This window comes from Haemaphysalis longicornis, unplaced genomic scaffold (genome assembly GCF_048455015.1).
Source record: "Haemaphysalis longicornis isolate Haplotype H1 unplaced genomic scaffold, Haemaphysalis longicornis Haplotype H1 scaffold_9, whole genome shotgun sequence".
In the NCBI taxonomy this organism is placed as follows: domain Eukaryota; kingdom Metazoa; phylum Arthropoda; class Arachnida; order Ixodida; family Ixodidae; genus Haemaphysalis; species Haemaphysalis longicornis.
Window position 1 is genome coordinate 111773771 of NW_027526460.1, and position 13768 is coordinate 111787538.

The 13768-nt window shown below is 52.7% G+C and overlaps 1 protein-coding gene across 8 annotated transcripts in view; it reads right to left on the reverse strand.

The window, feature by feature from the left end:
* LOC144153757 (uncharacterized) overlaps nt 1-13768 on the reverse strand; it is a 592200-nt gene that overhangs the window by 40413 nt on the left and 538019 nt on the right. For all 8 annotated transcript variants that reach the window (XM_077685466.1, XM_077685464.1, XM_077685459.1 and 5 more), the window contains one exon: nt 572-5629. In XM_077685466.1, the coding sequence (XP_077541592.1) occupies nt 572-5629 (5058 nt within the window). The remainder of the gene's footprint in view (nt 1-571; nt 5630-13768) is intronic.

The following is a 13768-nucleotide window of genomic DNA, read 5'->3' on the forward strand; positions in this document are numbered from 1 at the left end:
CCACGTGCAAAAACAAACAGCACGACACAACAGGGTAATCAGCCGTCAGCTTTCAAGAATGTAGTAAGTAAAGCTTCTCCCTGGAGCTTTGCACCGTGCTCCAAAAAGACCCTGCTATCAGGTCGAGTTCTGTCAGGTCCTGTTATCAGGTCCTGCTATCAACCCTTTGTCCTCTCACCGACGGTCCTGTTTTCCGTTAGCAACGCTCGCTAGTCAGGTTCAGTTATCAGCGCTTGCACTCCTCCAAAGTCAGTACACTTACAGTCGAGCGAAAAATGATGATTACTTAAAAAATACTTCAACAGTTCAAGAAGCACACAAATGTTTCCTGGTTTATTCCGTCAACTTCAAGAAACAACGCAGACACTCCCTTACTATCACAAGAACTTAAAAAATTCCACTGTAAGGGAGTCAGCATTAGATAAGAAAGGGAAACGTTCGGCTGGCATTTGACTGATAAACAGCAACATGTAACGTGGCAACTGGTACGTGGTACATTTACCTTTACATGGTACATTTACCTTTACCATTTACCACGTGGTACATTTATGTGGTAACGTGGTACATTTACCTTTCAGGGCTGTCAGCTTGCGCAGGACACCCGAGGTAGAGAAAAAAGTGGACGAAAAATGGCGCTGGCGCAGAACCATGGATGAAGAGTGCGGACTGGGCCGGTTGACCTTGCTGCGGAGACTAGACGGGAGCGTGCTCGACTTGCAGTCGCTGTTGGCGGCGACAAACACGGAATCCGGGATGCTCCCCGAACTGAGCGAGTTCGAGTTCCCCTTGGTCGGCGACCCCGGCGACGACCTCGCGGGCCGCACAGGCTCTTCTTCGACCTCCGGAATCGTCTCGGACGACTGCACTGATTTCTGCTTCGTCAAACATCCCGACGGCGGCCTGCTGCCCGGCTCGTCTAGGCTGAGGACACTTTCTTCGGACGATTTGAAGGAGTAGTAACCAGTGTCGCGGAACGTCTTGCTGCCCGGGTTGCCCTCGAGGTCCGCGATGTTCCCCACAGACTTGGTGCCCAGAAACTTGGACGTGCTCCGGTCGCCGTCGTTGAAGGTCGCTGCCAGGGAGAGGTTGTTCTCGCTGCACGACTTCTCCTTCCCGCCGATCCGCTTCCCGAGGTTGTCCTCTGCACTTTGGTTTGCATCAGAGGTGGATTCATCTTTGTCCTCAATGGCAGTGGAATCCAGAATGGAATGTTCCGACTTGGAAGCACCTTTGGAATGGAACAGCTGCAGCGAGACGCGGCCGTCGCTCCCCAGTTTTTTGTAGGGCGCTAGGCTGTCGCTGCTTCGCGTGACGACCAATTTGCGCTGGCCCAGACCTCGGCGGGCCTTGATGTAGAGTGAAGATTCCGACCGCGACTTGTCGGCCGATGCTTCGGTAGGAGAGACACTCGGTTCCGGCGACAATCCGCTAGCCTTGGGGCAAACCTCTAGCACAGTCTCGACGCTGCCGCAGAAGTCGATGTCCGAGCCAGTTGTAAGGGTAGAGGAACTGTCACACTTGGCACCCGTGCCGCAAGCTATGCTGTACATGCCGGGAAGTTCTAGTTTCTCCTCAACCGTGACGGTGCTCAGTTTCGGAAGCACGCAGCTGGGTTCCAGGAACTCCAGCCTGGACGACGGTGGTTCCTTGGTCGAAATGAGGGGAACCTCCTGGCCAGACTGAAGCCGGAGGACAGGTACCTTGAATGGCGGAAGGATGAAGTGATCTGATGGCTCCTCACCGTCGCAGCACGACAGCTTCGACAGAGAAATGTTGTCTGCCAGCGTCGCACCGGACGACTCCAACAGACTGTAGAGTTCGTCCATCTCGTTAGACATTTCGGACTCCGTGGCAGTGTGATCTGAGTCGTAGCTTGGAATGCTGATGCTCGTTGAAATTGTCTCCGAGCCGGACTCGGAGGGAGTTTTGCTCTTCCCCATTTTTTTCTTTTCGGAGAGGTTGGGGGAGTCCACGTCCGAACACTCGCTCGATCCCCCGGTCAGGCCCAAGGGCTTGCACCTCCTCTCGCGCAGCGGAGAAGCATTTCGACTGGCACTCACCGTGTGCATTAGAGCCACAATCTGGTCTTGAATGTACTCCTGGGCCTTCATGTAGTCGTTGTGATTGTGGTCCGAGATCACTGGGCACGCGGACTTCTCATCCTTGTTGGACTGTTCATCTGAAAGCATCTTCAGAGACTGCATGAGCTGCCTACATATGAACATGGTCTCCTCAGAGATGGTGGAGTCGTTGCTATGCCCACTAAGGTTGTCGGCGAGCTTGTCGTTGTCTACCGCAGTTGAGAGCCGTTTGCTGGGCGAGTGCTGCCCGGACTTCTTGTGGCGAGGCTTGGGTGATCCTTCTTCATCGGTGGAAGAATAAGTCCCAGACTCCAGGGTGTCACTGCCGTAGTCACTGTTGTTGCTACCAATGGTGCTGCTGCAACTGCTCTCGCCAGAGAGAGCGGCAGGAGAGACCGTCTGCATCAAACGCGTGATCTGCGACTCCAAGAGAGCCTTCCAGGGCGTGATGTTCTCATCAACCTTCTCTGCCTCGTCACTCGTGCCAGAGATGTGGGCGATTACACGGTTGACAATGTAGGCAGCTTCTTCATCGGAGTAACAGTCAGTGGACGAAGCACGGCTGTGAATGCTCACCCCATCCTCTTCCTGTGCGGCGGGTTTGTCAATGTCTTTCATCTCGTCGGACTGAATCATTTCACTGCTGGAGCTGTTGCACATACTCTCGATACCAGATGTTAGTTCGTTAACAGAATCCGACAACGACTGTTGCATATCATGGTTGGCCTCTGAAAGAGGGGTGGTAGGCACTTCGTGGTCCTCGCTCTGCATGTCAGTAGCATCTTTGGTAGTTAGGTCAGCTAAGCTTTCATCAGTGGTTGCTCCCACAATAGTCATGGTGCTCTCATCAGCTGTCAGTGTTACATCCTGACTATCAAACGAATTTTCCTTGGCACACTCATCAACCTGTTTGGCTACAGGAAGCTCATCAGCGTCACCTGCACCACGGCTTGATGGTGCCTCGAGTGTAAAATCTTCCTTCTTTCTTTTGATAGTAGAAAAACTTTCATCCTCGAGTACAACTTTGATGTCTGTTGACTCCTCATCCCCATCGTTCTTTTTTCGTTTGATCGTGTCACATGGACCTTCAAGCTCAAAAACCATGCTGGGTGCTGCCTTGTCAAATTTGCCAGATTTAAAACTCGCCCCCTTGTCCTCATCATCGCTACTAATGCCTCCGCTTTCGTCAGTAAACTCTGCATCGTCAGGATAATGGAACTTGCCAGTGCCTAATAATCCCGAAGTGAAGTACTTTTCTAACCTTGAGGACGCCATGACTTCGGGGTCTTCCTCAAGCACTTCAACATCATCGACGCCTGACGTTTCGGACACAGAGTCACTGAAGTCTTCGCTCGTGGCGACCGACCACCGCTTGTGTATCTCCTCGAGCGACGCATCGCCGATGGCGAAGCTGAAGTACTTCTCCAGCTCCGACGACGGGTTCTTCGTGACGGGGGTCGTCGCTCTCGAGCCTTTCTCGCTCTCTTCGCAGCTTTCTTCGAGTATTGTGTGGAGTGAGTATGAGAGTGGATTGCCGTACTGCACGGCGTTGAACCGAGGCATGGGAGAAATGTACAGCGCGTCGTCGGACGAAGTGGACGCGTCGCTGAACATGTTCTCTTCTTCCTCCTCGTCGCACGACGCATCGCTGGTCTCGCATGACCTGGGTCCGCCTCCCGCCACGGTCGGCGACTGGCCTCCCCGCGATGACGATTCTCCGAGATCGCAGTCCTGTTTCGGCGACTCCGACTTGGCTCCTTCGGTCGCCACTGGTTCACGACACTCGAACGATTCCGTGAAGTACTTCTCGAGGGTTGACACCACCAACCCTTCGAGATCGATGTCGCTTTCTCGTTGCTCGCGGGTGGGAGCCGGCGTAGGCTCCGCTCTCGAGTCGTCGCTGACTAAAACAGCGCTGTCGATTGCGTCGCTCGGTTTGTGTTCCGTTTCGTCGGATGCTGCAGTAACATCACACTCACTTTCGGCGGTATCCTTTTCGGCGCAGCTTGCAGCAGGCTGTGGGCAATCGGAAGCACACGCTTGCACCACCACCTGTTGCGGCACAACACACACTGAATCCGATCCGCTCGGCGCCTGGTCGTCAGTAGCGGCGTCGCACGGAGACGGGCCGCTGGCGGCGGCCGCGCTCATCGGCGGCGGCGGCGTTCTAGCGGGGGCGCCGTTCTCCTCGGGCTGTCCCACTTCCCGAAGCTGCCGAAGCACACCTTGGCAGCCGGTGCTCTCGGAGTCGGCCATGTTGGCAATGGCCGCCGGCACAGGTGCATTGTCCGCGCACTCGACGCTGGTGCAGGTCGCGCCTTCGCGCTGCGGGCCGCCATCCTCAGCTGGGACGTCCCGTGCGGGCCCGAGCGCCTCGGGGGCGCTCAAACGACCCTCCATGATCGCATCGTCTCGCGCGAGCGTCCAGCCTCTCCGCCACGATCCCGCGATGGCGTCGTCGGAGCTGTTGCCCTCTCCCACTTCCGGCGCTGAGTCAACGACAGGTGGAGCGGCGGCCGGCGGCAGGACTTCTTGGCCCGGTTCCCCTACACCGGCCGCATCGCACACCGCGGCGGCGGCGGCGAGCAGATTAGCGTCGTCCTCGTCATTACGATTGTCCGGCCCGGGCCCGGCGAGAATAGCAACGGCAGCACTGGTTGCTTCTCCGTGCGCTGCCGCCAAACTGGTTCCTTCGCGGCCGCCGCTGCTGCTGCTAGCCGACCGTTTGCCGCCGCCGCGTCGTCGTCCCATCGGGCCGGCGGCGCTGCTTTCGCCTTCCACGCTTCTCGCCTCCTCGGGGGGCGACCTTTGGTCGGGGTCGACCACCTGCGGCCCCGCGGCGGTGGCGACGCCTGGCCGCTCCTCTTCGGGCGCCTCTTCTTCCCCTTCCAGGCGACAGGAGACGTCCTCTTCGTCGGAAGGAAACTCCCAGTCGGAGCCGTCCTCCACGTACACGGCGCCTCCGGGCCCCACGGCGAGCCTCGAGCGCAGCAGGAGCCACAGGCGCGAAGCCGCCTCAACCTCGGAGTCGTCCTCGGACGATTCCGACGAGCTGATGAACACGAGCTTGTAGTCGTCGGGGGAGCGGTCGCGGAGCTTGACCTCGCAGTCGGACGGGTAGTCACTGTCCAGCGGCCAGATGCGGCTATCGTAACTGTTCTGGCTGGCGGGTCGCGAGGGCCACTGGTCTCCCGCCGACGACGGCGCAGCCGCCGACTCGCAGCCCTTGAGGAGATCGCGGATCCGGAGCGATCGCCTCCGCAGCTGGTCCAGGCGCCGCGCGAGCGGCGAGCAGGGCGGGCTGGGCGCGTTAGTGGAAGCGGAAAGGGCATCGCCTGGCGTGGGATTAGCGCTGGCCGACGGCGCCTGCGGTTGGGCGCCGCCGCCACCGAAGCTAGCCGGCTGCTGGCACAGGAGAAAGTCGTCAAAGACAAGCGGGGGCGGGAGGATTGGGAACGGGGAGCATTCTAAGTTAGCGGGGGGCAGTGTGGTGTTATGAGCAGAGCAAGGTTCGCCGCCGCCGCTGCTGCAACTGCAGCCGGCGTCATCTGTCGAAGGAAAACGGGGCAGAAAGAAACGTCATTTAACACGTGCCTCCTGCAAGTATCTTCCGGCAGGTATTTTCACAAAGTAATTATTTCCGGAACGAAAGCGCGCATAAACAAGGCGGCAACACAGGAAACAAAAAACAACCCACGATTGAGCTTCAGCGCACAAGCCAACATTAAAGATGACAAACGCTTCACGGTGCAGCCCACAGAGTACATTTGCGTCACATGAAGACAATGTGACACCCTCAAGGCCACTAATGGCGCGAAGGGCACGCACTCTCACAAGAGTCGATCGCTTAACGGAACAACCTCGCGAAGGGAGACTGAGCCCTTTTTGAAGGAATACTTCAAATGCTTTACAGAAGGGACATCCCTCCGTGTATCGCATATGCTGCAAGAAAGTCCGGTAACTCAGTATAACGCCCGCACTCAACCGTTCGAATCCGAGGGGCATCACTTACGAGACCAGCAAGATCCCAGTTTTAACTCTTGGACCCGAGGCCCCGGCCGACCGAGTGACCGCTCTCAAGTGTCTCGGCACTTGACCTCGACACAAGAGGCGGGGAAACCTAATATAGCGCTCGCACAGCCCCCAGTCGTAAAACCTTATCCGCGGCACTCACTTCTTGCTGCGAGGGTGGCCAAACACGCCGAGGGAAGACGGACAACTGTGCAAACAAAGTGCCTTTCCGCGGGAAGCGAGCGCGGTGGCTCGCATTGACTCCGCAGGCTGCATCAAAATTTATTTCCCGACGAATCGACAGCGTGTATGAGCTATGACGCTTTAAGTCAACCATTCTGGCAATTCCGAAATTAAAGTGCTCAGTTCTTTTTTTCTTGTTCAAGTTAAAAACAACGGTGGTGCCCTTAGCAATAAATAAAGCGCGTGAGAACACGCAATATAAAATTTCGCGAGGAAAAGAAATCCGCCCGTGTACTCGGTACAGATGGTCAACCAGCGAAGCTGTAACGTGCGGCCGGTGTTTGCCATTGCTGAGTTGATGCTGCTCCGCCCGCACCACCGTTACCCCGGCTAGTCGTTGTCGCTTGGGCAGGGCTTCACGCAGTAGCTCGCTGCGCGCTCGCTCTGCTGTAAGAGCGACTATTTTTCTTCCCCTCCTATGCGCCGTTATGCCTTACCAGTGTCGGTAGACTCTCTCCTTACCTCCAACTGCTCTCAGACGTTATTTTTTCGCGCATGCGCATAGTGTTGGGCCGGAAAAGTTTTTTGCGTACACGGGACCACCGGGTTTTCCAGTCGCATAGCTTGAACAGCTTCGCTTTAAAATCGTTCAGACGCATGAAGTGAATAGAAAATAGCAAAGAAAAAAAACTAGGGCACTAAGCGGGGGTTTCGTCTGTTCCACCTGCATGTTCAGAAATTAAAACTATATGGATTCAGAGATAAAACGTATGACTTCTTTTATATGGTTCGTTTCAGAAGTTGCGTGCAGCACTGTGGAGGCTACACTGCTGTCAACAGTCCGCCCACTCAGGGCGCCTAAGAGAGTCGGAAATGTCCCTTTAACGCTTCATGGTGAGTTAGGCGTGCTCAGTAGGCGGATTGTTCACAACAATGTAGCCCCGGCAGTGCTGCATGCAGCTTCTGAAATTCACTATGGCTACCTTGATAATCGTCGCAAGCAGGGATTTATACACACCCCCTAACACACCCCCAACACCCCCCAAAAACTTCGACACCCCCCCCAAAAAGATTCCGCAACCACAAGCACCATGCCTAGGGATTTATATCCCCCCCCCCCAAAAAAAAAAAAAAACCGAAATTCTGCATAAACCCCTGGTCGCAAGTAGTTGTGATTGACGATATCAGCTCATCCCCACAACAAGTTCGCCTGGGTGCTCCGCAGGGCTCGGTGCTTGGAAATAGCCTGGAAACAGGCCACTGCGTATTTCAAAATTTCTCAGTGCATGCAAAGCCGAACGCAATAACATCAGGCTCGGGGACTCAATCGATTTTCGCTTTATTGCTTCATCTATCTTATCGCTCAAAGACGGAGATATATAGAGTGTGTGATGTTTGAGTTCGGTAGGTGTATACATCAAATATATAACTCGTGGCTCTGAAGGCAGGCTTTTTTATCAGTCTAATTCTAACAAATCCTTGGCGTGCACCCCACTCATACCCTTACTCTCTTATCATCTATCAATAAGAACGGGAGACTACCAACCACGCGAAAAAAAAAAAACAGTCACAGTGGTCATTGTTTGGCTAGCGGATAATATACGAGGAAGGCACAAAGAAACACCCGCCCAGTATCATAACACGGATGCCATAAACGTTTCAGGGGCACAGCGATATCGCGTTCTTCACATACGCGATTCGAACTGTGGAATTGCTGCTTTAGCGGCGTGACTACTCGGCTCGGGAATGCGCGACTCGGCGCGACGTCAGCGCGACGTGCAGAAATTCTGAGGCACGTGTTTGCGGGCGCTTTAATACGGCAGCGATAAAACAACTCGATCCGCAGATCACCGCCTTCGCGCTTCTCCGGTTCCTGCAAAATACCGGCGCCACTGAAATAAACAGAAAGGGCCACCACGACCCGTGAACTTTCAGTTCGGAGTTTCAACGTTTATTCATACAGCAAATACGCTTGCCTGTATATAAACAAAAACAAATACAAATGTCTGACGAGGCGTCAGCGCTGACAGAACGTAAAGAATGGCTGTAAATACAAACGAGCCATTTTGTCGCATTTCTTTTTTAACGATGCCCCAAACAGACACAAACATCCACGATTTGTTAGGTGTGTGAAAACATCGAGGCTTCAGAATAGAAATATTAACGTTTATTATTTAATTCGTATCAGACCCTAGTATTTGGTATTCTGTATCTTTAACTACAAAAAATGCGTGAGCGCGTGCTCAACATCTGAGCACGCGCAAACCGGGACGCGCAGCCGCGCGTTTTCCATATCAAAACAGGAATGCGGAAAAAGTCTACAAAGTCCTTGGCTGAACGGGATAACCGACGGCAAAAACAACAACACCGACGCTCTTAATCGCCTCAAGAACGTACGAAATTGAGAAAAAAAAAAAAGACTATAGGAAAACAAGTGAACAGGTTGCAGAAACAAAACGCCGTTCTCATTTCTATCATCGCTAGTGTTTTTGTTTTGTTTTTTTCTCGAGCGCACCGAAGAAAATATGAGAACCTGTCGATACGTCCCAGATTCCACCAACAAGGCTTTAGTGGGCGAGTTAAAATAGACGTGGAATAAGAAACTAGACCAAGCGATCAACGCAGAGACAGGCCAGCCCTCCCCATTAGAGTTATGCGTATACATCCACCGCATGCATGCAGTTGCCTCAGTTGCCTCGCATAATGACTGGCTACGCACGACGCTGCTTTGGGCTCCGTCGTAATGAGTAAATGCGCGTATAAGCGACGCGCCCACGAAGAGACGCAAAGCGCCCGCGTAACACACTTCGCCGGCGAGCGCTGCAGAAGAGCCTAATGAGGCCTTAATCGAAGAAAAACACGAACTCGCCGGCTGCCGGGAAGGTGTACACGCCAAAAAGCAAGACAGCCGTGTGGGTTGCATTTAGGCTGCTGCATCTTTCTCGCAAGCGGTTTACCTTGCAGGTTACTGACAAGTAGGAAAGTTAAGAAACCCGCCTGCTTCTCCGAACAGTTCAGCGGCTCATGTGCACCCTAGAGATGAACAAAAAAAAAAAATCGATCAACCAAAGATCGAGCGTTCTTCGACTTGCCATCGCCCACTGCTGGACTTCCAATGCTGCCAGCATTGTGCCACTTAGGAGACATTTGATGTGCGCTGCTATGCCTGCAGGGTCTGCATCTTAAGTGCACGCGTCCGCCCACTAAGATGAAACGGAATCACGCTCCCCACCCCCCTTTAAGGGCACTCTTCAGGTTAGCGAGCAGATCGATTAAAGGGTCCATGAAGGCAACCTACAAGTTTGGTTAATTAGAAAGACTGCTTCGTCCCGATAACAATAATACCAATTTTACCGCTAACTTCAAACAAATAATGGAAATGTTTTAAAAAAAACATGTGAGACAGTGGCGACCCCCTCGCCACTTTGCGGCAACTTTTCTATGACGTCACAGAACCTTGTTTGTGCGGTTGGCGGCCGCCGAACTAACCCATCACTAAGACACATGACTGAGTGATTGTATAGTGAAGCCTCCAGTTTCCTCTGATCGCATCACTTGAATGTTAACGTGCAGTTTACACAGCGAAAATTGTTTTTTTTTTAGTTCTGGCCCATATGAAGTCACTCCTCTTCATAACACGTCACTGTAGAGGGAACTTCGTTTTTTAATACTTCTTGCGTTTCCTCGGCTAAAATGGAGCTGAGTGAGGTACTAAAGCTTGGTTCTTTCAAATTAAACAAAGTGGTGTTTTGTCTTATGTGAAGAAGCAAACCGATCTCTCCCCTTGGCGCGCCGCGTGTCACGTGACTGGCACGTTGTCACAGCTTCATGCGTATCTTGTAGCGGGAAGGCGGCATGCGGCGTTGTGAGGATCAGGGATGGTTCGTCGAAACTATCCCGGCCTCCGTGAAAATGCACATTTCTTCCTCCCGGCCGGCCACATCGCGCACATCACTACTCAGCGAGGCGCTCATCCCGATCTCGTCGCTTACCACACTGTACGTTCGACGAGAAGGGGGACGGTGCTCCTCATCCCGTTCATTACGCTAGTTGGGAGAGGGTGCAATTCTCTCTCCCCACTACACCACAGGATGATACACCCCACGTAATGCCTCCAGCATTGCGTAGCCGCCCATTGCTGAGAGGGACGCCAATGCCGGCTTAGCCAGCGGTTCGTCCTTGGCACTGATGCAAGGTGCGGGGATGTGGGAAGTGAGAGCTTTATTTATTTTTCTTTTTGAGTAGGAGGAGTTGCGACGGAGGAGGCAGGAAGTTATTGGCATCCGCCGGTAATCTCTGGCTGATGCATTTAATGCAACGCGGTATCTATTTTTGAATCTCCGGAAAATTAACACGCGGAGGCGGTTGCGCCATTCGTCGGCGTCGAACAACGCTGAGCAAGAGACCGTGCACGAGAGAGAGAGAGAGAGAGAGAGAGAGAGAGAGAGAGAGAGAGAGAGAGAGAGAGAGAGAGAGAGAGAGAGAGAGAGAGAGAGAGAGAGAGAGAGAGAGAGAGAGAGAGAGAGAGAGAGAGAGAGAGACTCTTATTGAGTCCTGTAGTTTTGCAGTTTTGCGGTGCGTGGTTGCCGCCGGTCGAAGTCTGGCGGCGACGGTGGCAGCTCTTGTGAGCAGGAGTGTTTCCACGTCCATGTCCGAGCTGCCCAGCCACGTGTGAGAAGCTACATACGAGTCGGGTCTGGTTGTAAGAAATGCGTGTACGTGTGTTTGTCCGCGTGTGTGTGCGTGCGTGTGTAACAGGGAGATAAAGATGAAGCAATTTTAAGCCAACGGATGGCCACACTGAACCACGCACCGACAAAAATTAATGAGCTTCTGTTCGGAATTCAAGGAACAAAAAGACATAACCTCAATGATTCGTCTTCGTTTATTCGGTTTTTATTGAAATGCGGTTGTTTCAGATAAGGTCAGCTTGAGGCCGTGGTATGACAAGCGAGAAAAGAGAATACAGACTTACTTAAGAATGCGGGGGCAGCGCGGTGATAATTGGGGAAAAAAGCTGAAGAGATTTCTTGGCTGGAAATTCCGCAACCACTGATGGATTATGCTGCGCGATTTCATGTGTAGAAAAGAGGTTCCGAAAGAATTCACAGCTGGGGCGCCTAGCTGGAAAAGGAGGTGCTATAAAGTGGGGTTTTACACACTGGTGACAGAGATTAAACTTCCTTGCGCAAGTACTACATAAAGCTGGAAGTTTATTATTTAATGCGGAAAGTCATAGTGCCAACGAAGGCAAAATACCGGGCGCCCGGCCAGACTGCATGCGCCTACTGCACGTTGAAGAGCAGCGCATAATCTAAAACAATCCGGAGACCGCCAACGACACCGCGCACCATGTATTCTAACTTCTAGGTGCTTCCGCACACCCCTTAGCCCCTCAAAAAGAAAAAGAACAAGCTGCGACCTCATTTGTTGCGTGGGGCAATTCATGTGGCAAGGATAGTTGTAGTTTTTTTTCCTCTACGCCAAAGTTGACAAAGTCGCGATGCGAGTAGCACCGCTGGACAAGAGTGAAATGAAATGGAGGCGCTACACAACACTTTAAATCACGAGATAACGAAATTATTAAAGCGTCAGAATACGAGAACACGCAGCGTATAATTAGAGTCGGTAATTAGCGCTTCAGAGCTTTCTCGGCGCTTGAGGCCCACGCTACAACACAGCTATAAAACGTGCGCCGCGCACTTACAACTGCTTCAAAAGAAAGAAAAATAGAAATCAAAGCGAGAGCCTCATTGTTTTCGGCTTCATTGTTTCGCCTTGCCAGGGGAGAGCGCAACCCCCGACCTTCGTGCTAAGTGCTCGCACCTCTTTCCGTGCCCACGCGTTTCTCGCGTGGTCCATCGCGCAGCAGTTCTGGCGCCTCCCCATCGCCCCTCTTTACGTAATATTAGCCCATCTTAATGAGGTCATGCAAGAGCGGACAAAATGAGCCTTGATGAGCGAATAAATAACAGGCCGGAGAAGAATGGTGCAGGCCTTGATTTTCTTGTTCTCCTCAGGGACAAAGAGTTCCGTATACAGATCCCCAAAACTGTCAAAAATGAAACACCAGCGCACTCAAAAACCGACACTCGGCAAGCCCGGCCAAGCGGAATAGCGTAGCACTGATAAAGGGAACAGCGTAAGACAAGAACATCGCAAATGTGAGCATGATGATCATCTTTCAAGAGGCAGAATAAAAAAAATCGATCGCGCATCTGCTCGCGTACGTCGCTGCAAATGTCGTTGAAAGACGATAGTCTTTTGCCGCCTATTGTCTCATCCGCCTAGTCTCACGCTGTTCCTCTCCTCTCTCTGCTCAGTTCGTACTGCAGCGCCATCGGTTGGGCTGTTGGGACTTAGCGCTCGAGCCACCAGCGCGAGTCTCGGGCACCGGCTTTGTTCACATTTTGTAGTTCAAACATTATTTTCAAACATTTAAACGCGTTTTTTTTTATTTTTATATATTTCTTTCTTACTTTACTTTCTTTAATTTTATATTTTTTTAATGTCAGGAAACACTGCAAATATGTTGTTCATGGACGTTCTATTATCATCATCATCCTCCTCAAATAAGCCTAAAATTATTTTTTGCAAAATCTCGACAAAAATAGAGCATAATTGAAGATTTATTACACTGAAAAGGTTCTGCGTGAAAAGCGTCTCACTCAAGAAAAAATGTTAACTTCCAGCCATGCGGCTGCATCGAGGGACAGACATACATACAGACCAAAGATGTCGCGTTTCAGTAGCCCAAAAAAGACGTCTTCAAATCTAGAAAGGTTGTTCCCAGACTGCTGGCGCTAGTCTCCCCTCGTCGGCTCCACGCCGACGCGTGAAAGGCAGGACGACAAACTTGACACTGTATTGGATGGAGAGGCCTGCGCGGCGGAAACTGAACACCGGCGCAGCGAGGAGGGGCCCGCTCGAACACGATGCGTTGGGAGCGCGACTATGGGAGCGACGACGGGGCTTGGCTGACTGGCAATCGAAGCCGACTCCTTTTTTCCGAGGCACGCACAAGCCCCGGCGTTGCGTGCCTCGGCGAAAAATTTTCTCGCGGGGGAGTTGCTCGCTCTACGGGAAAGTTTGCCAGCCATGTACGAGTGTGAGAAACGCGACCGCAGAAAGCCACGCGGGTGAGGAAGAGACCACCACGCTCCCTCCTTCTCCTCCTCCTCCTTTTCCACAATATGGTTTGTTTTGTTTATTACGTCGCGCGAGGGAGATAGCTATGCGGTGCACGGAGCAACGACACATCGCCTCGTCATTCCATCCTCTTCCCCGCATCCTTTTCTCCAGTCTCACCTTTCGCCGAACAAAGGCACCACGGTGGAGGAGCGCCGTGTGAGTGAACACTGAGAGAAAGAGCAAAGAACTCGGGGAATGAAGACGGAGGGACTGTCGAGGGGGGATGGAGTAAACACTAGATGAGAAGAAATGTGGCCGAGGGGACAAAGCCGCCCTGGGAAAGGAATACAGCACGTTAGTTG